The sequence below is a fragment of the Asterias amurensis genome, chromosome 21, assembly GCF_032118995.1.
Source record: "Asterias amurensis chromosome 21, ASM3211899v1".
NCBI classification, from domain to species: Eukaryota; Metazoa; Echinodermata; class Asteroidea; order Forcipulatida; family Asteriidae; genus Asterias; species Asterias amurensis.
The window spans coordinates 10,121,063-10,143,959 of record NC_092668.1 but is presented as its reverse complement, the minus strand read 5'-3'; the positions used below and the strand labels follow the sequence as shown (position 1 = coordinate 10,143,959).

The 22,897-nt window shown below is 37.5% G+C and overlaps 1 protein-coding gene across 3 annotated transcripts; it reads right to left on the bottom strand.

The window, feature by feature from the left end:
- Nucleotides 1–3,025: 3,025 nt before the first annotated feature.
- Nucleotides 3,026–22,319, bottom strand: LOC139952907 (uncharacterized). Of its 3 annotated transcripts, none has more exons than XM_071952199.1 (5): nt 22,176–22,319; nt 13,149–13,372; nt 11,735–12,854; nt 10,624–10,720; nt 3,026–9,384 (listed from the first exon to the last, which is right to left on the bottom strand). In XM_071952199.1, the coding sequence occupies exons 2-5, from the start codon at nt 13,225–13,227 to the stop codon at nt 9,367–9,369; spliced, it is 1,314 nt and encodes a 437-aa protein (XP_071808300.1). In that variant the 5' UTR covers nt 13,228–13,372; nt 22,176–22,319; the 3' UTR covers nt 3,026–9,366. The 3 variants fall into 3 exon arrangements, with proteins under 3 accessions (XP_071808300.1, XP_071808302.1, XP_071808301.1); XM_071952201.1 differs by lacking the exon at nt 22,176–22,319 and adding an exon at nt 17,510–17,648; XM_071952200.1 differs by lacking the exon at nt 22,176–22,319 and adding an exon at nt 14,116–14,185.
- Between the last annotated feature and the right edge of the window lie 578 nt (nt 22,320–22,897).

Here is a 22,897-nt window from a genome sequence, read left to right as displayed (position 1 = left end):
TTTGGAGCCAGATTTTCTTTCTGTTTTCAACCTGGTTGCACAGCAGAGCCAATCCAACTACTACACATGCATTGTGTAAAATAGCGGCAAGATTGAGATATTGAAATCATAGCTCAATAAAACTTATGTTGATATTTTTATTATTTGTTTGAATTGATGCAACTCTAATCATCGGTTTATCTATCAATTATTGACTAAAAATCACGAGTTGTTTAGTTACCTCCAATACATTTCAAGGCGAATGGTTTTTTGTTGTTGTTGTTGTTGTTGTTGTTGTTGTTGTTGTTGTTGTTGTTGTTGTTGTTGTTGTTGTTGTTGTTGTTGTTGTTGCTCTCTAGTCTAGCACCACAAGGCAAAATTGACATTACTCATGTAGTTATCAGTTGTTATCTAGTCAATGTCACAGAGCAGTCCAACCTCGACCCCGGCAGTTTTGATAATTTACCTGTAATAATATCAGAAAACTTGTTATCTGGTCCGAGAAACAACCGTGACCTCAAGATCAAGGACAGTTCTCGCTAAATTTTAATAGATTTTCCGGAGACGGCCTGTAAACAAAATGGTATTCATTTTGGTAAAAAAGAGAGCATGGTATGATTTTGCTCTATTTGTAATTGCCGGGTCAAAGCAACCACAATGTAATGTGTGGGCCTCCTAATACCAAGATTGATGCCTTGTTGAACGAATACTCTTCTCTAACTATTTTAAAGTCTGGCTCGTTTGGGGCCAATGACACAGCCCTACTTGGTACCCTGACCTCCCATGGAGGACATCAACAAGTCATCCATGTCCACCTGGCAGGAAACACTTGGGTCCCTTTGGTTGCCCTATTTATGTGCATTAACCCAATTTACCTGATGACGTCATCACAAAATGCACGCGCCATTTTGGGAGTTTGATTCCTAGCGCATATCCACGCACAAAGGGTGCCAGACTAGGCTGTACATAGGGTTGTGGGTGCACCCCCTAAACCCACGGGCACACAGTGTAAAAAGGCTAATAATTATTATTTAAAAAAACACGAAAAAAACAAAACAGGAAGCCTCACAGCTGTTTACAGTATTATTAAAAAAAGGAAAATTATTCGTTGACTCTTGATTTTAAATCCAGCCTCTGCTCAAATTGTATAATGGAAGGTCCTTAGGCCCGTCGAGTTATTCCCCTCCAAACACCCCTGCACCCCCCAGTACCCCCCAGTGTAATTTTTCCAAACGTCCAAGCACAAATCTTGAACAATATCCCTACACCTCTCAGTAAAAAGGACAAATTTTCTAGGGCCTGGGTCATCCAAAATGCATGAAGATTGCAGTCAACAACAGTTGCCCAGGTGTCACCGTCGGGAAGTTCAACACCAAAACCCTTTTTGTGGGGGTTCTCAGATCGTCTAATACAGAACATTTTGAGGGCATAGCTCCGTTTCCTCATTATTTTCGTGGGGTGCACCATACAGTGTGCTACATTTTGGACCAAAAATGGCGTCCACAGACAGATCGACCACACTAATCGGGTACCTCTACGTCACAACAGCTCTCCAAAAAGGGGGGGGGGGGGGGGGAGCAGGGGAGCCGGCAGAATCACTTTATCAAATCAAAAGGTATTATCACAGTGCCATCAAGGGAGTTCAGGAGAATTGTTTCGCTCTCAATTTTGGAAAGTTTTAATGACCCTTGTTTTAGTTACACCTATTTTAATGTTTTGCTGATCCTCCCTTTTTCTGTTTTTTGTTTTGTTTTCTATTTACATTTTAGAAGTTCGTTATACTTAAAGTAACCTGGAAGTGGTATTTTTTCAAAATAAAGCTTTTGTCACTAATATATGTGTTTTGATGAGTTGAATGTGAATAAACAGTTAACTAAGGTTTTAAAAAATCAGTTCTTATGTTATTTACAAATTTAAGAGTAGACCCCGACCCGAGAGGGCGCTGTTCGTGACGTCAATCGAGGCAGACTTTGCCTGTAACGTGTAGAGTAAACACAATTGCAAAGTACATGTACGGACCAAGTCGTGAGTTTGTACGTTTCAAAAAAATAAAGTTTTTTTTTTTTTCCGGCAGTGCCGACCAGGTGTATTGCTGCTGAATGCAGAAAAACACTTTTTGAAATGTACCAACTCAAGACTTGGACGTACATGTACTTTGCACGTGTGTTTACTATACGCATTGCAGGCAAAGTCTGCCTCGATTGACGTCACAAAAGGGGTAGGCGGAGTCAGCCCCCCAAACAACTTTATATATTTTTTAAACATATAAATCGTGACAAACAATTACTAAAAAAATTGTTTTATTGTTCGTAAGCATATACTCTTATGTTTGAAAGAAAAAAAATTATATTTCCAGGTGACTTTAAAACGCGGGCATACAAGCTGTTTTACTACACAATGCTGTGTGTTACCCATACAAAGGAAAAATGATATTTATTACTTCAATCAAGCTAGCATTTATTTTATTTTATGAATATTAATCATCCTTCCATGTTATTATTAAAATCATATTCTACATTTACATATTTTTTACAAAATAGGAACATGAGCAATAACATGCATAATCTTACTTTACCAAAATACAGTTTAACTTTAGTGACACTTAAATATAGCTACAAATTCTTCAAATCATCGCTTTTGATTAGTTGTTTTAAAGGTTGTTACATTCTATGAATATAAACATTTTGCACTTTTTAAAAAACACTTGAATTGTATCTTGGTTTGAAACTATCCTTTAAAGGCAGTGGACACTATGGGTAATTACTCAAAATAATTATCATCATAAAACCTTTCTTGGTTACGAGTAATGGGGAGAGGTTGATATAACATTGTGAGAAACAGCTCCCTCTGAAGTGACGTAGTTTTCGAGAGAGAAGTAATTTTCCACGAATTGATTTCGAGACCTCAAGTTTAGAACTTGAGGTCTCGAAATCAAGCATCAGAAAGCACAAAACTTCGTGTGACAAGGGTGTTTTTTCTTTAATTATTATCTCGCAACTTCTATGACCGATTGAGCTCAAATTTTACATGTTTGTTATTTTATGCATATGTTGAGATACACCAAGTGAGAAGACTGGTCTTTGACATTTACCAATAGTGTCCACTGTCTTTAAACATACTTGTAAGAATGCAGAAAAAACACGAAACATGAAACAATAAATATCAAGCTACTTTGAAGATCCAACTTTATAAGATAAGTTAAATAACAGGAAAAAATTACTTTCCCAGTACAAACCAGGTACTCCCTTCAAAAACCGATATATGGGTCTGGTAAACTGATGATGACAACATGAAAACTGTATGAAAACTGTCTCAACGTTTATACCACATGACTATTCCTTAGAAGCACCCGATTTGGCATAGGATGTTACAAATGATAATAATAATCTTACTACAGGGAAAATACTTGAAATTATCTGAAAAATTGTGTATCAAACAAACATAAACATTTTTTTAAAAAGAAAACCAAAGGAAAAACAAACAAAACACAAACCCAAACCACAATTGCCGAGATGGGATTGAATCACATTACTTGACTTGAACTGGTTTAACATGAAAAGTTTGCAAATTAACTTAAAGACGCTGGACACAATTGGTAATTGTCAAAGAAAAGTCTTCTCACTTGGTGTATCTCAACATGTGCATACAATAACAAACCTGTGAAAGGTTTAGCTCAATTGGTCATAAAGTTACAAGATAATAAAGGAAGAAAAAACACCATTGTCACACGGAGTTGTGTGCTTTCAGATGCTTAATTTCGAGATCTCAAAATCTCATTCTGAGGTCTCAAAATCAAATTTTTGAAAATTACTTCTTTTGCGAAAACTACGTCACTCCAGAGGGAGCTGTTTCCAACAATATTTTATACTGTCAACCTCTCCCCATTACTTGTCACCAAGTAATGTTTTATGATACTAATTACTTTGAATAATTACCAATAGTGTCCACTGCTTTTAAATTCATGATCTCACCTTTACTAAATAGAGTTTTTTAAATAACACTACTTTAAAGAATTACAAAAGTTGTACCTTCCCCAGAAACAAGGGACAATGTTAATTGTTTTACAACTTAAATAACTGGTAGACATAAAGGTTTGAAAACAATGCTATGAATACAGCACTTAAAAAGGTCTTAGAGAGCATTCGTTCATTGAGAATAGACAACCAGACTAGTAACAATGGGAAACCTTGAAGCATTAGGAGGCAGCAGTCAGACCGTGTAAAATCCATTGCAAAAAAGAGAGTTTATGGCCTGATGTTGCGACCCAGTGACAGTCATGCATTTTACTTTTTGTTTGCATTTAAACCACAAGTCCTTGTAGTTGGTAAGCAGTTTGCAACAACTAGTTAAATTTCCAAATAAATTTTCCATTGTTAACAGAAAATTGTTGATAAACGTTTCTAAACAACAGCTTATTAAACATGGTTGTGAAAATTGACAATTTCCTCATCGGTTTTTCAATGTTAATTATCTAACTAAATTTGCATACTTATCAAGTTTTATAAAACTCTTTATCGTCCCCTTTTGGACTAAACAACTCTTGGTATCAAAACATTTTTTATTTCTTAAAGAAACTCTGATGGCCCTTTCCTTCACTGTAACAAACAAATGCTCTCTCGACGCTAATAATATAAATAAAAGGTAACTGAAATAATACACAAATAATGCGCAAAATATTGTGCACTAAAAAGATCTTGGATACTTAACTGAAAAATCATGACTTGTTTTTTGGAATGGAATAAAAGGTTACCATGATCTTCATCACATTTACATCCGATAATATAAAAATATGTACAAACATGTATGATTTTTAAAGCATAAAGCCTCTATTAGCGTTAATTCTATACAAAGTACATGCATTAAATGTGTACTGCGACTTTCACATGCACCGTCTGATCCATAGTTATCAGTATTAAAAGCAAGTTAGATGAGATAGGTTACCAGACCTTTACATTACAACATCATGCCTGTGATTATGAGCCATAAACTGTGTGGTTGAATCAGACTGTTCCATGATGCCCAACGACAGTTTGCAATATTGTTATGTCATGCACAAAGTGACTGGCTTATGCAACACCAGCCTGTTACCATGCCATTTTAATTTGCTAACACATTTAAGGTTTTGCATCTAAAATTAACTACATTCACTTTATGTTCAGAGGACTACACAAGTCTATGAGCAAGTATCACAGAGCAGAGTGCGAAAATAGAGTTACCACCAGTCTCTCCTTCTTAAGGGCACAATTTGAAAACATCCCATCTAAGGTTTTTGAATCATTCTGTTCTGAAATAACTCCAGTTCACATTGTGCGCGCCATAATCTTGCTGACTGTACACTGCAAAATCAACTTGTGCTATACGGCTAAGTAAAGAATCATCACCCAGCAACCGAATTTAAAAATTGTTTACATTTTCAAAATGACACCAACTTGCAAGAATATTTTAAAAATACCCAAACACTTTTTAATGTTTATCATTACAACTACTCTTAACAACCAATACAGTTATGTTCACTTACACCAATGGCAACCACAAATAAAACGTGCAGAGCAAAATTACACATAGAAGCTAAGAGAGAAAAAACAGCATTAATTCTTTCAACGAATGGCCAGCCCACCCCTCCACCATCCAAAATATTGCATAAATATGTAAGCAGCAACGCAGCATTACTTGAATTGAAGTGTAAAGTGTTTCTAAATCTACTAAAGGCAAGAAATAATAAACATAGTGAATACAATGATCTGACGGTTTTTGTTAATTCAGAAGTGTATAAAAAGAGCTTCCATACAAAACATGGAAAAATTAATATTGCGGCTCTCTACTGAACATTTTGTTTGTCTCGGCCAAATGTCAAAGGGCTGCTATGGACAGAATAATGCTTAGTAAATTGGTCTTATAAGCAATTATTTGCATGGGGCCATTCACAAACAACACACATGTGTACATCGCAATACATTCTGGTTGGTGAACCATTTCTACTTAGCAACAGTTTTTCTGCTTAGCAACAGTTTTTCTAAGCAAATTTGTGTGTATACAACAGCTCTATGAATACAATCAATTTCATTTTCCTCGCTTGTTTTGGATACTGGTTAGGGACTATCACCTACAAAACTATCACCTATTTCATCACTCACTGAAAATCTTGATGCACCATTTTGGTAGTTAGATTCATACTGTGCGACTGTGTCATGCAGTGTGTATCAATTTTTAAGCCCGGTTAACACTTTACGTGAAAGTGAAAGCACAGCAAACTTTCTTGCATTACAATTTGAAATACGGTGTGTACCAATTGTTGCATCAACAAAATTTGCTCCGCATTTGCTTTCTCAAGAAGTATGAGCCGGACCTAAGGCAGAGCTGTCAACATTTGCATCTTGCAATCAGGGAGATTTAAACAATCAGAAAGATTTTTAGAATTACTTTCAACATTATTGGTAAAGTTTCCATAATCAGAGAGATTTTCAAATTTGTTCATTCGGAACAGAGAAACATTGGTTTCAGAATCAGGAGGAGTTGGCAACTTTGTTAAGGCGACACTGACATGTTTAAATCCTCACCTTAACTTTACATTCAACTAGACTTTTAAAAAAATGGCCCACCAGGAGCAGACAGTTTGAAATTATGTACATGGGTATATAGCTTCATTTAAGTAATGACGACAATCAATGGGAGACTTTGGAACGCTAGGTGGCAGCAGAATTACCAGGTAAATTTCCATTGTGTACATAGTTCTGAGCATGCCGAATTACTGAGAACAACGGATTTTACCTGGTAAGTCTGCTGCCACCCAGCGTCTGAAAAAGTCTCCCATTTAGACACAATTGTAGACACAACAGTTTGTGTTAGTGGAACTTTCACAAATAATAGATTATATTTTTTTGCAGCAAATCTACATTCAATTCATTTTTCTGTATTTTATTTTTTTTGTTAAAAAGATGAGACCTACATTTTGACTAAAAACCCCAAAGAATTCTTTCCAGAAAAAAACCCCAGGAAAACAACCCAAACCATCCATAATTATAGCATTCCTGCATTCAAAGAAATATTTACACAAAAGCCTTGCAGTAATGTCTTTAGACTTTTCATAAAAATTACACGCTCCAAAACCCAAAGATCTTTAGAACCCTGCTTTATGATGTTAATGGTGAAAAACACCTTGCACAACTAACTTACACACTGTCTACATTTTTGCACAACGTTTTAGTGGTAATCTCACCATAAAAAAACCCAGAGTTACATTAGTGTGAATCTTTCTAAACTCTCAACAGAAACTGTAAAAAAGAAGGGAAAAAAAAGAAGAAGATATCTACTGTTGAACTTAACCCCCATCGAGACCATTAATTTCTGTATAAACATCACCATCTGCACAGACTTGACTAATATAGGCTAATTGAGTTCATGACACAATTTTTACTTGCAACAAAAAAATCAGTTTTGTTTTGAATCATAGATACTATATTAATATGGAAAACAGTGGAAAATGTCAAATCAGGACACGCTCTTCACTTTGAACTTTTTGTTTGGGTGGAAGCATAGAGTTATATTTAAGAACTAGATGCTGCTTGCACAAACTTGACGGCACCGCAAGCGCGCCATTTTGTTCGTGCGTTGAATATGAACTACACGTTGGAGTTTGTGTTTATAACGCTACACGCGATGCTGTTTTGTCAACTTATGAAAATGGCCACACACCAGGCCGCGTAAACACACGCTCTGCGATGTTGTTTTGTTGTTTTACAAAATGGCCGTATGCGCACATACCGGCCGCATATAGAGGCCAGTGCGCCCTCTAGTTCTTAAATATAACTCTATGGGTGGATCTTGCAGCCATTTGTGGCCACAAAAGACATTTTGGTACAAGGAAGACACTTCCAGTCTCTGTGGTATCTTAAGGGTTGCTGCACTCTCAAACACACGAAAAGATGGCATACACTTCCTATGGTCAAATGAAGACTCCTGATTTTCTTGAGAACTTAGTTTTTGTTTAGCAACATGCACAATCTAACAACAGATCACAGATTACAAGTTGTAATGCCTCACACTGGCAAAGGAACTTAAGTGCATGACAAAAAAAGCAAAACTGGAAAAATAATCAAAATCTCTAAAGAACTATGTTACTTTTACACAATGGAACAAAGGTCCCCACCTAGTTTTTCTTAATTAAACTCGGTCCCCACAAGGGGATTCTTTAGAAAAAGGAATAATAGAACAACAATAGCAAGTCCCTACAACTCTGTGTAAAAGTTCTAATAATGAATGAACACATTTTTTATAAATGTACGTACATGCACATCTTTGCACATGTTCTGTTTAGTACATGTACACATGTATACATGTACATGTATGGTGCATGTTTGTCATGCTTGCAATGTACAAGTGTACAAATATACAAACTCTTATCATTTTTTTAAAAAATAGAATGACGAGCAAAATACATGTGCATGAACTGAGCCATCTACATGTATCTTGGTCTTTACAAAGATTGGTTTCTGTATTTATCAATACAGTCAATAAAAGAAAAACAAAATGCAATATTAAATTCTACAAGTCTGGAGTTGTCGAAATACTCCTACGGAGTGTTACCCCAACCATCATAAAAATAAAAGAAACTTCAAGCCAAAGTCATACCCCCCCCCCAGAAAAGACAAACAATTTTCAGCGTTTTCCCTTAACTTGTTCAGTGACACGCCAGCAAGACCTTGTTAGCTTGTCACTTCACTCGTTCACCAGCTTTACCCTGGTCCATATTGTAATGTTTTCTTTTGAATTGTCATTAGCATGTGATTTGTAAATGGGACTCTAGCCAGTAGCTCCAGTGGTACAGATTTATGACTGGTCTTCAGGTATTTTAAGTGCCATTTGGCCAGCTGATCACAGGGATTGAACACTGATTTTGATGATGTGCAAAAACAAACACTGAAAAATGGTCTACGTCAAAATTGTCTTTGTATTAGCAATAACATTTGGCAATAGTTGTGACACCCCCTGAGAGAAGTGGGCTAAAACCTGCCGAGAAAAAAGCGTTAAGTGTGCATCCCAAACAGAATTAGGAAACAAAATTGGAGTAAAACAGAGTGCTCATTGAACTGCAGAATTGAAAGGCAGAAACAAAATTAACAAAATGGGGATAAACAAGGTAATTTTTAGTAAATCGTAAAATTTCTAATTTGGCCTCTCACTGTCTACCCACAAGGCACTGTATTGCATTCTTTTTAAAGACAGGACAAAACCAACTTCCAGGTCACAAAACACTTTTTTTCCCAAGAAATATGTGATGCCGAGATTTGCTGGATGATTTTCTGTCCCGACGTTTTGACACTTCTGATGGTTTCCAGTTGCTACAACTCTAAAAGCTTCTTGTCTACCTCAATAGTTCATGTGAGTCTTTCACAGTGGTGAGTAGTCCTGAAATATAATCAGAGGAAAAAGTTATGAAAACAGTAGCTTTGGAGTTTACGAAATATACAGCAAATATTGACTGTAGGATTTGAAAGCTTTGCATGGTGGAAATACGATATGGAAAGGTTTGCAGTAACACAATGAAATGACTATCTCTAAATGAGTTGGGGTGGTTCTCAAAAGGAACCGTTGGTTTCAACTCGAGGTTCTAGAGAAAGCTGGACTCTGATGCTGCATTAAGTGGTGTGGATGCAGATTAGCTTGGTGATGCACGAAGGTGGGAAATAGAGGCGGGAAATGGAGCTCAGTGATGCATGACAATAAATATTGCTAAGGTTAAAACAAAGACTCCCGAGGTAATCCGGGGATCACCGAGGAAGTCATTCAAACCATATGATAGCACAAGTAAAAGTAGTCAATATTTGGTTTATGACACCACTTAATTAATTGTGCCTAGACATCAAAGTACAGTGTACCAAGCAGCTGCTGTTGCTATGTGTAAAGTACATCTACATTGGTTGCTATGGGTTAGTACATTAGTTGCTATGGTATAGTACACGGGGTGCTACGGATATAGTACACAGGCTGCTATGTGCAAAGTGCATAGTTTGCTGCAGGTACACAGACCTTAGACCTATAAAAAAATACTTTCGTTTTTTTTTACCCTTACACTGATTTGTGTCGCAGTAGGGCATAGTATACTCAGTGCTATCAAATCCACAGGCATACTACATGTACTTTAAGTGGGATTCGAACTCACAGCCCCTGCTATTCTAGATCATACCAAAAGGCAGACAAGTGACAGTTCGAATCCTGTATTTTATCTCCAAATATCGAAATATACTATGTGCTTCAACACATTTAAGACACTCCTGACAGCCCACTTGTTTTAGGCTGCCTACTGTTATTTCATTATAAATTCCTTCTGAGCCTCAGCGCCTTTTGATTCAGGCACTTTATACATTTTGATTGATTTATTGTTTATCCCATTGTCCCGTTGAGAAAATTTACTGGCTAGGGCTGTCATAGGCTAAAAGCTTGTGAGTGCGAACCCTGCTTATTTCACAAACATTAATCTCTTTTTTTAGACCTACTCTGTAATCAGGAGCATTCTATATGGTTTCATCTTCATGGGGTTGTTTTTTGACTTGATCTTAGTTAAACAAAATAGTGGGGGGGGTCAGAAAAACAGATTTCTGGTTAAAAACAGAGAATTCACATCCATGCAGGTTTGACAAAGCTTACCCTGTCTCCTCTGTAGATAGGATTCTTGGAGAAGGCCGACCATCCACTCTCTTCTGTATCCTCATTCAAACGGCCGTAGTTATTCCTCAACTTTCGTCTGAAGACACAAGAGAAAACAAAAATACTATGAATTAGTTTTCTTGATTCGCAAAGAGCCAATTTGATTTGTTTTATTTATCATTTAAAGGGTCTGGGTACCTTTCATAAAACAAAACACAATGTCCACAGATTTCAATTTAACTTACACAGTTTGACGATAATGACAGTAGAAAGCTTCCCTTAAAATATTATTTAATGAGGAAATATGTTTTCTATGCCACTTTGGAAGTCAGATTCCCACTGTGTAACTGAGCAGTGCACAATAAGCTTGGGCGATATCACGATATTATCGAATATCGCAATATCGCGATATTAATTTGGAAACGATTTCGATATCGGATGGATTTGGTTTTAATCGAAATATCGATATATCGCGATTATATCGCGATAATCGCGATATATCGCGATTATCGATTAAATATCGTAACGTATTTGCTAGCTGAGACATCTTGCACCCCATAGGTTTGGAGTAAAACCAGAAGAATAGGTCATTAGAACACCTCTCTTATGCTATGACTGTCTCTCCTACAACTTTCACTTTGAGTTTGAAGACTGATGATGTCAAATTTAATTAATCGCGATTATATCGAATATCGCGATATATTTTCGGCAATATATCGTGAATAAAATAAATCGATATCGCCCAAGTTTAGTGCACATTTCAGCCAACATGGACAATTTTATGCGCACCATATTCATACATGCAATATGACTCCCGACAGGGCAGACCAAAGGCAAACAGGCGACGCATGGAATGTCACTACAAAGGATCCACTGTGTGTAAAATGTGCTCCTAACAAGAACAAAACACATCAACTACCCTTACCCAACTCACTCCCACCTTTCCAGGTATGACTTATGTACATAAAACATCAATTCTTGAACAACAATTGGTTAAATGCTATTTTTCAAATGCAGTTTGAACAATGGAATGCATACTTTGTCAGGGCTTTGTGAGGAGCCAGTTCCTAGCCAACTGCCCAATTGATAAAGGAGCTTGACTGTTACTTACTGTCTGTAAACAAAGAAAGCTCCGATGAGACCAAGAACAACAACAACAGACACAATAACTGCTGCAATGACTCCTGTGGAACCGCCGCCGACAGCATTCTTGTCGGGTTCCTTATCAGTATCTTTTGTTGTTTGCTTTCCTGGGGTTGACGTAGAAGGCTCCTTTGTTGTACCTGGACTCTCTGGTGCTTTTGTTGTAGGTCCCGCTGTAGATCCCGCTGTAGGTCTCGCTGTTGGTTCCGCTGTATGTCTCGCTGTAGGTCTCGCTGTAGGTCTCGCTGTAGGTCTCGCTGTAGGTCTCGCTGTAGGTCTCGCTGTAGGTCCCGCTGTAGGTCCCGCTGTAGGTCCCACTGTAGGTCCCGCTGTAGGTCCCGCTGTAGGTCCCGCTGTAGGTCTCGCTGTAGGTCCCGCGGTAGGTCCCGCTGTAGGTCCCGCTGTGGGTGCTGCTGTAGGTCCTGCTGTAGGTCCCGCTGTAGGTTCCGCTGTGGGTGCTGCTGTAGGTCCCGCTGTAGGTCCCGCTGTAGGTTCCGCTGTGGGTGCTGCTGTAGTTCCTGTTGTAGGACCTGCAGTAGGTGCTGCTGTAAGTCCTTTTGTAGGATCTGTTGCAGGTGCTGCTGTAGGTCCTGCTGTAGGTCCCGCTGAAGGTTCCGATGTGGGTGCTGCTGTAGGTCCCGCTGTAGGTCCCGCTGTAGGTCCCGCTGTAGGTCCCGCTGTAGGTCCCGCTGTAGGTGCTGCTGTAAGTCCTTTTGTAGGTCCTGTTGTAGGTGCTGTTGTAGGACCTGCTGCGGGTGCTGCTGTAGGTTCTAAAGTAGGTCCTGTTGCGGATGCTGCTGCAGGTCCTGCAGTAGGTCCTTTTGCGGGTGCTGCTGTAGGTCCTGTAGTAGGTCCTGTTGTGGGTGCTGCTGTAGGTCCTGTAGTAGGTCCTGTTGTAGGTGCTACTGTGGGTCCTGTTGTTACAGGCCCTGTTGTAGGTGCTGCTGTTGTTAGTGATATTGTAGCTAGCGGTGTTGCTACTAATGATGGTCCAGCTCCTGACACTGTAGTTTTCATCTGCTCAGGTGCTACTGTTGTGGTTGTAGATGTTGATGTCGCATCACCATCGCCTGCTCCAACAGAAGCAACTGCAATAAAATTACAAAAAAAGAATAGTTCTGAGTGTCTAGGCATCATTGCTTTAAAAACAAATACATTGGGTTTTATAATTAACTACAACAGAAATGAACTTCCTATTTAAGATGCACTCTGTTACGCCGATGCACTTCTAAAATGAAATTTTCTTCCCTGACATGGAAACCATTTCAACTACTAAACAAGCCTCCTGTTGCAAAACCAAAAATGCTTTGCAACTTAATCCCCAGTTTTCCAAAACTCTTTCAATGTTATTTCTATAACCCTATAGACTGAATTACACTTACTTGTTGCAAACAGAAAGCACCAGCACAAAGCAACCAGCTCTCCCCTAGATCTCCTCTGGCCCATGTTTCCAGATGTCATGAAGTGATGCTTCAATAAAAAAAAAGTCTTCCACTCTTTTCAGACACTATGATCGTTCAGCTCCTTGAGTGATTGTTCACGCTGTGTTGTACCGGTCAACTAAGACAACTTTACGGACTGATACAATGATGGGTACAGACAAAAACTGCAATGACAAACAAAAAGTTCAGAAAGAAAGTTATAAACAATATATAGAGAAAAAGCAAATAGGCGTGTGCCTGCCTCTCATCCAGCCCATTATACAACACTGGAACAACTGCAGGTAAAGTCAGCAAAAAAAAAGAATCACTGTGAGATTGTAAGGAGGCTGCGCAACCATCTGTCAGTGCCACAAAATAATGGCTTAAAATATCAGTTGAGATTTCGTGAATTATTTATTATTACCGTAGCCAACATTAATGTGGCATTTGAACGGACTCAACTCGACCAACAGGGCAGACTTGACTTGACTCAACCAACAGACAGTCTTTACTTGATTGACTCAACCAACAGACAGTCTTCACTTGACTTGACTCAACCAACAGACAGTCTTCACTTGACTTGACTACTACTTGATTAACCCAACAGACAGACCCGACTCAACAAACAGGACAATTTTGACTTGATATTAAAATAATGTTGAATGACTTGATATTGGACTCAAAGGAAGTTACAAATCTGTTTGCAATAAACATATCTATACAGTTATACATACTTGTGATAATCTTTTATCCTACTGTGCTTGAAAATCAATGGAATAATATTAGATTTCCCAGAAATCAATCATCCAGCCTTTTTCAGCAGAGACCTACTATTGTATGCCATAGTGTCAACCTGTCAAGTACATTCAACATAACTCAGAATAATTTGATATTTCTCTGTCGCTTGTGATAGTGTACTGTAACAAACCATGCACCACAGGCTGAAGCCATTCTTGGAGTATTGTACACTTCAATTGGAACCATTCAAGAGGCACCAGGGACCCAGAGGCAGGCAATGGGGTCCAATGCTTCTACCATATAGCCTCCTTGGGTCTTTGTGTACACTGTACAATGACAAATATTCAAAGGAAAAACAACACAATATGGGTGATGCACAATACAGTAAACCAACAAGAGGAAAAGCCACAAGAGGTCATTTTCAAACAAGGCAGTCGACAGCACTATTCAGAAGGCATGATTGAAATCCTATTGAAGGTCTCGCTTTAAAATCACTGTACCCACACGCCCACTGAAACAAATTATCACACATTTTTAACTGAAATTTTTCCCAAAGTGATTCATCATTTTCAAAATAAATGAATGTTTCCTATTTGACTACATGAGAAATTGATTAATGGTACGAGTATAATAATAATCAAAGAAAGAAAACGTTTGATAAAGTCAGACCTGACAAAAACCTGTAAGCCTACATGGACGGCATTTATTTTATAGCATTTTGTAAAAAAATTCCATGCAATCACTTTCCGTTAAAAGTAATTGTAGTGCAAGTTTCATTTGTTGATAACATTCCTTATAAGTGGAATTATTGTTACACTTGATAACTTTAACATTAAATGTGTATATTGTGTAAATGATGAAAATGAACTAAACATCTTTCCATGGAGCAAGGTAGTCTGGCATATGTATTTTTGTACTTTAAGTGCAAATGCCAATGATACACTATCGAACACTATACAAATGTTCCATTGAAATTGCGTTACCTACGCTACAAATATGAACTAGACAATGCAGCAGGAAAAAGACAATAAAAGCGAAACTGATGGACCTACATTAGGGGAGCGATCTGTGCAAACAATATGAAAGTGAAATATTTTGAATAAATTTTATTTGTTTTGTTCAATTATGATAATGTCTTGCGCTCTACATATTATGTAAAATGAAGCTTACAATACATTAACACAATGTACATCATTGGATTTTGGAAGAGAGTATTCAGTTTCATCCTACTATGAATTTTACGCAATTAAACAGGCAGCGTTTTAGAACACAACTAACCTAAATTATATGGTACTGCTAGTTACACTTTTGCAGAAAAGAATATAAAAAAAAGGATCCAAGATTGCTGTGATTTTAAGCACATAGTTATGTATTGAATTTTGACAAAATAAATTCCTTCAGGAACATCACATTTAGCCTGAGACTTAAGAGCAGAAATTGAAGCAATTGCCTGATGGACACCCTGCCTATTAAGTTACTGCCTATTGGCCAATGTTTTGTCTAACTTTAAAATTGTACATGTACCAACTACAGTTGGGACCAGTCCCCAACTTGAGATGGATGTAACCAATGGGATGCGCAAACTGTATAGCTGGTATCCAGAGATCGATCAGTCACCAAACATGCAGGGAACCAGTGGCTGTTATACACTGCATTGGACCATTGGACTGATTCTTCTCAAGTTTTGCCATGTTAGAACTACATGTATTAGGTAGGTTTCGCTGCATGTTACGCGAGCAAAAAATGTGAATGTGATCGTGAGAAAATTGTGTTGTAAATCTTACATTTTAAGCACACGTGAAGTTACCACTTTCACGTCAGGTACATGTACGTACATTTAGATGCCACACATGAGCATACAATAAGCCCAAAATTGTGACATCACCTAGAAACGACATAATTTTCTGACGTTCACGTTCACATATTGCTCGGGTAATGTGCTGCTTAACCTCCCTATTGTGTATCATGCGTGAGCCTGATTGAGAGCTGAGAAAAGCCTAAAAGTATCAAACTCGATAAATTTAAGAGGCCCACTTATTGCTGTGGTCATCTACATAGATCACAATCACCTTCGATCACTATCAATCATTTAGGCAATCACATACATGACAAACACTAGCTTGACCATCCCGACCGGTCCCAACTTTAGTTGGGACAGTTTTTAAGTTGGGATGACCATGCAAGTCAACCAGGACAAAATGAGCCAGATAATGCTCTAAGGAAATAGACAATAAAAGTAAAACTGATAGATCTACATTTAGCATTGGATCAGCAGGTGACTTGTGTAAACATGTAATCCCTCTTGTCATCGCTCGGTGCCCTTTATCAATGAGAAACTGCCTTGCCATTGCAAGAATAAAGTATCACGCCTATCAGGTTACACACCATAAAACTAAGTACATGGTACTTGTGCTTCCTTAATTAACATGCTTAATAGAAAGGCAGGTTTTACACAGAAATACTTTTCAGGAAATTCCCTTTTTGATTTAAAGAACAAGCTTTCAAATTATTAGCAATTGTCATCCAATCATGAGTCAAACACTAAACAATAGTTGTTTACACCAGAAGTCAACTGTCATACAATGATCATTACATTGTAGTGGCAGACTTTTCTTTGTCATGCAAAGTAACAGTCAGAATATAATGTATTAACATTACATTGTATACGTGAAAATTGTGTTTGTCATTTGCCATATCCGCATGTGACAATTTTATTCTGATAAGGGATTTCAGGGGATTTTTTTTCTTCTCAAAATAGTTTTGACCCAACCAATCATACCAAACTTTTAATATTGAATAGCTTCATAATATTTTCTGTACACCATGTACACTGCACATGAACCAGATATTTTAGGTTAAACTGGGTATTTTTTTCTTGTCATTTTCGCTTGTTAATATGTTGCGTTTTTTTTTAATAAAAGCTGAAATTTGATTTTCAGTTATTTCTTTTCACCCACCTACAATTTCAGGGGAAAAACCCAATGACTTTTCTGATTGTCGTCCCATGACTGCCTGACAGGTTTTGCTTTATTACTACATGCATCATGAAGAACTGTACGTCTAAAAAAAGAAAAGCATTCTTTGCATTATTGTTCCTGTTGTTGAAGTTACTCAAGCATAGCGTATGACTGCATGTCACGTTTTTCAACTGAGAGTAAAACTGAAAGTCCGAAATTTGCTGCCTACTGCCTGTAATTGCTCCGCACAAAAATCATACAGTGCATTTAGAAATTTGTACAAAATACAAACCTACTGTTCCTACAGCAAGTTTTTTGTTTTGTTTCATTGTATGCGAGGAGTAGCTTTAGTATGAACAAAATATGAAAACATTATAACAAAGATCCGACTATGGAGTTTCAGCCTATCAAAGGATCATAATTTTGTTCAACCAATGCATCAGGAATTTTACACTAAGCCGGTAAACATGTATGTTATGAGTTGGGTAAACAATTAATCAAACAAAATTAAAATACGCTCATATAGAAAAAAAAAACCATCAATGAGTTACCAACCCTACCTGCCTGATTTATCCTACCTCCATGATTTATCCAAATGAAAAACTGATGAATTGACATGACACTTACCTTTGCTTAAACCAACATGAGCTTTGTTCGGCCAGGCTGTTTGTTATTACTGTGCTCTACTTCCTTCCTTTATCAATCTGCCCTACTAATTTGATGAGATGTTAATGAGATCTATTCCAAATGATTCTTACAAACACGTAGTTCATGTCAAAGTATTCCCTTGAGCAGTGACAGCCGAGTTCCTGAGATTTAGAGTAACCAATGAGTCTTTACACAGCCCTCTTGAACATTGGACTTGTTTACTGTAAACATCTATTGTGACGTCAGACATTAAGTCAATAATGCATGATGTGGGCATAATTAAGGGACCCCCAGGCCAGCTGATTTGCATATTGACTGTGGAATACGTGGGCAAAGGATCTTTGTGAGAAGAATGCAGCTGTCATATGTTGTGTAAAATTGTACCAGCACCTTCAATGTACAATGATTTCTGATTGCAGTACTTCAAACAGTGCCATACTCTGGGTCCCATTGGTCTTTGAACCCTTTGCATCAAATTTGTATTTGTTTAATAAAATCTTGCTCCAAATTCACAAATTCTGCTGGTAAAATAAAAATGGAAATTCATCTCGCATGCAAAGCTCTTGTCATTATACAGCAGAGGCCAAATTTATCTCCTTGCGGTACAAAATATTGGTTTTAGAATTTCTCGCTCTAAGCAAAATGTAGGGTAACAGATTGCATGACTTTTGACTGGCAAATCAGGGATCCAAATTAACACTGGACCAGACAAGAGGCCAGTGATTTTAGTGTTGAGTCAGTACTTTGTTTGGAACATAAAATGTACAAGTAATGCGATCTTGTGTCTTCAAAATGTATACAAAGACAAACTAAGATGAATGAAAGAGCACCTTCAAGACCAACTTGAAAGTTGTGCTTAAAACGGTCAAATTGTGATTTAGAGATGAATATTCAAAGGCAGTGTCCAAATACCACATAAAGATGACACTTCAAGAGCAAATGATTCCACAAAAACTGACAGAATTAACTCAACAAAATTGAACGCAACACAATCTTTTGCAAATTCCATGAAGAGGATAATAACTTCATGGCTTAAACAATGCCCATACCGGACAGGATTTAAAGTCGGTTATCTCCCAATCAAAGAACAAACATAACACAACAATAACAAATATGACGAACTGATAGCAGTATTTGAGGTTTGATTAAAACTGTTTCAAGAATTTCAACTTTTAAGTCTGATAGGTCAAGGGCCCATCTCATTTAAAAAACAAAGCATTTAACAAACAAAGCATTTAAAATAGGTCAAGGGCCCATCTCATTTAAAAAACAAAGCATTTAAAAAACAAAGCATTTAAAAAACAAACTTAAAATAAAACTTAAAATACAGTGTTTTAACAGACAATGACACATGAAATCCCTTAAGAAAGGTATGGACTTTGATTGTAAATTTCTCCTCTAAGGTCCCCAATTCCTGATGCTCACAAAAGCCATGCGAGGGATATTAATTTGTCTAGACGAACATAATAATCTGCATTCCTTACAGATGCACTGCCCCATGCTTTGCCTAGTTGATCATACAAAATTGACTTTAAATATTACGTGTAGCTTGTTACTTTCCTTCAGTGGTTTATGCCATAACTTTCATTAGAGTAAAAAAAAAATGTCAATCGAAAAGCTTAGCAATACAAGTAGTAATTAGAAAAACCAGTGGCACTAAGTGTGAGTTGTTGGGATACGACAACTCATCTTATCAGTGTACAAACTATTTGCGTATATTTAAGTATTTTGACATTGATCATTCATGTCAAGGCTCTTGAATGTCCTTAAAATACAGTTGTATGCAAATTATGTAGATCCTTCTCATTGATACGTATTAGCCCACTGAAAATTCCTGGCCTCACTTGGTCTCGGATGATTTCACATCCTGAAAGAGTATTTTGATTAAATTAACCCAAGATGCATACAATTTTGAAATCAAGATTGCTGTGGGTGCTGTAAATGGAAACAGCAACTGTCTGTGCTAAAAAAGAACTGTCTGCTCCAAATTGTTTCCATTAATTACTTCTGGTGCATGTAAAGGCCTATACCCCGCAAGCAAAGCCAAGCAAAACTTCAAAGCCAAAAGTTATGACGGCGAAATGTGCGGAAACAAGGTAGGGTTTTCCCCGTTATTTTCTCCCGACTCCGATGACCGATTGAGCCTAAATTTTCACAGGTTTGTTATTTTTTATAATACACACTGGTGTTACGTAGTTGAAAAACAAAAGACAACCAAACTAACTTGTCAGATCCAGTCATGATGATGAGTTCCTTGATTAGGCAGTTTCAGTGAAATTAAATGCAGGTGATTTTTTTCTCTGACAAGATGTGGTCTGTTAAGGTGTATTATAAGGAGTAAAAATAAAAATTACGTTTTTAATGAGCGTGGATCGTGCAAAAAACGTACCTGTGTTCAAGTTCAATTTGTTATGTTTTTCTTCATATCGGCCACGGTCAAGTTTAACGCACAGCCTATGGCAAAAGAGGGCGCCCTATATGACGAGCGCCCTCTACCAATGGGGAGGTTTGCAGACTGTGCGACATACATGTACACGTGCGTATTTAGGACAACTTTGCAAGAAATGGTTGAACAAAACCTCTCGGAGGGAGAAGAATATATAATTAAATTACACCAAATTTTTACAAGTTAATCTTAAAAGTATGGGAATTAGCACTGACAGAGTCGCATTCAATTTTGATAATTATCTCTGGAAGAAATCTTGATTCAAAAAACAGAAAAACGACGACAAAAATAGGTTTTCATGGTAAAAGCTATGCGACTAGATGTACCATGTGCAGAATTTTATCGGCTACATGATGATGTAATCATTATCTCATTTTGTGTAAACATTAGGCCTGGGCGAATTATTCGAATATCCGGTTAATGGCGAATAGGTTTTCCTATCCGTAACCGCGAATGCCTTTTTTTTCTTAACCGGATATCCGCATAGGGCGCGAATACCTATTTACAAACCGGATAATTCTGTAATTACAACCGAGTAACCGGATATTCTTTAATATCCGAATATCCGCGGACGTCGGGCGACAACTGATATGAATATTTTGTCTGAATCCTTATGAAACTTCTATTAAGACAGCATAAAACAGCATATATTAAGTATTTAACTATGCTCACCTCCGTGAAGAGTTAAAACAATGACATTTCTGACGTAATTGTTCAAAGATTACAAAAGTTTTCCTTCACGTAGAGTCAATCACGATCAAAAGAAAAAGCAAATCGCCATCTTTAAATTAGATCCGGTCATTTTTATGAATGAACCGAGTGACACTGTCTAAAACTAATATCAATCCGCCCATAAGATCTCATTCACAAACGAACAGCGCCCTCTAGCGGCAAAAAAAAAATATTTTTAATTTTTTTTTTTTTTTTTTTTTTTTAAATAGCGCCCTCTAGCGGCAAAAAAAACTATTCGAATATCCGGTTAATTTCGGATAGTTGGCCAGCGGTATCCGAATAACAAAAATTCACTATTCGCCCAGCACTAGTAAACATGTGCTCCCTCATCGCAAAAACCGTCTTCGGGCTTCTTCGGCTCTTTCCGAAGATTTCCGAAATCCGTTGTCCACGGGTTCAAAGGTGACGTCATGCACAAACGAATGGGCGCTACACGCGAGGCTAAGCATCCGGTTTCTGTCGTTGCTCTCTATTTTTTACAATATCTCCGAAACTATTCATCCGATTTCAAAACTTTTTGAAATGTAAGCACGAGGAGAGAATGCTCCTGCCTGCTGTCAAGTCTCATAGTTGTGAGTTGTACAAAATGTGAGTTATGATTTAATACATTTCGTTCTTTTTTTCGGGGCTGTGTGTGTGTGTGTTTTGGTTCACGTGAAATCAACTTGATGAAACTGCCTACCTTGATCATCTGATCCATCATGCCTGTCATGGACGCAGCCTTTCAGATTTGAAAGTCATATCACGGTCTCAGCATAGAACATGGAGGTAGAAAAAGATAGAGCAACATGTAGGCGCTCATCTATTTCCATATTTCTACCTCCATAAGGTTTTTTTCCATGCAGTTTCTACGATGTGTGCACGCAACGCCTATACCTTTGTGTGGGTTCAACAGCGTCCTTTTTTGATATTTTGCAATTCACAATAAACCTTGATCTAACCATGCTGACCAATATTAAGAAAAAGTTTCCGTATGGCGCCACCACTTTTTCATTCGATATAAAATAATATAGGAACTTATTTATCTGATTGATATATCCCTTTTTGTAAAAATGAGTGAAAAAGTGGTGGCGCTATACGGAAAGTTATCCAATATTAATTAATATAAAACAAACTGTCAAGTGTCATACATGTATCACTCAGCCAATTTGCCTAACTTTTTCGAAATTGCGGAGTAACTATAGAAAATACAGGGCCACACTCGGCTTGCATGATGAGTAATAAAAGAAGATGTATTTGGTTGGTGAATGATTATAATCATCATGATCATCATGACACGACCACTTGTTTTTTTGATTGATTGACGTCGTCGAGTAGACGATAACTCCAAGCAAATGTTGATCATCATGTTCACATCAATTCACACTTTCAATAAACACCAATCTTTTCACAACAAACACAATTTCAAAACTAAAGCCTGTATGCTGTTAACACGGTTAATGCCTTAGTAATAGTTTTAATACTCACATAAAAGCACAGAAATCCGTTGTTTACCGCAAAAATAACATGTAGACAGTGGTTACTGTTCTTCAAATAGCCGCTTACTGGCACTGTTCTACACACACAGACACAGACTTCAAATGCCAGAAAATATATGACGAGTTAGTAAAAGTCGACGATGATGTCATTTTTCATACGAGACTGGTACTCGGTATATGTGGATTCCCATACAGTCGTAAGCACACCAGCGTAATTAGACTGCTCCCTTGCATCATATGCATTGCACGGTCACGAAAAAGAGTCTGGATAAAAAAAAATGCTTACTTTTGTATTACGAAATATCAGTGGGTTTGTTCTGCCATTGTGCAAGTTCTTTTACCGAGAATTGCTAAATAACTTAAATTTGTCATCAATATCGGGTTAACAAGCATCTTGCGCACAATGCTTGTCACCTTTATGATGTTTTTCTTGTTGGTGGCACCATGGAAGAAGGAAACTCTCTCCTCAATACTCCTCCAAAAGAGCCAAACCTCAATAGCACAACCCCCTCCCCCGTTTAAAAGCATTCATGCAGTTGGTCTAATCATTGAGGTAGAACCATAGAGCTATGTAGAACCTCCATATTATGGTCTAATATTTTACTCAACAACCACTTGGATCGAATTCGAAGCAGACTTTGGTCCGCTCCACTATATTATAACAAGTTTTGTAATAAATCATAATTACAAACATGTAAAAAAAGTTAAACA

Bases quoted from the DNA above. Each gene is read 5' to 3' on its own strand.
- LOC139952907 (XM_071952199.1), bottom strand. From the start codon at position 13,227: ATGACATCTGGAAACATGGGCCAGAGGAGATCTAGGGGAGAGCTGGTT. The intron at 12,855-13,148 runs GTAAGTGTAATT...ATTTTATTGCAG, and splicing joins GTGCTTTCTGTTTGCAACAA to TTGCTTCTGTTGGAGCAGGC. The intron at 10,721-11,734 runs GTAAGTAACAGT...TTGTGTCTTCAG, and splicing joins GCTTTCTTTGTTTACAGACA to ACGAAAGTTGAGGAATAACT.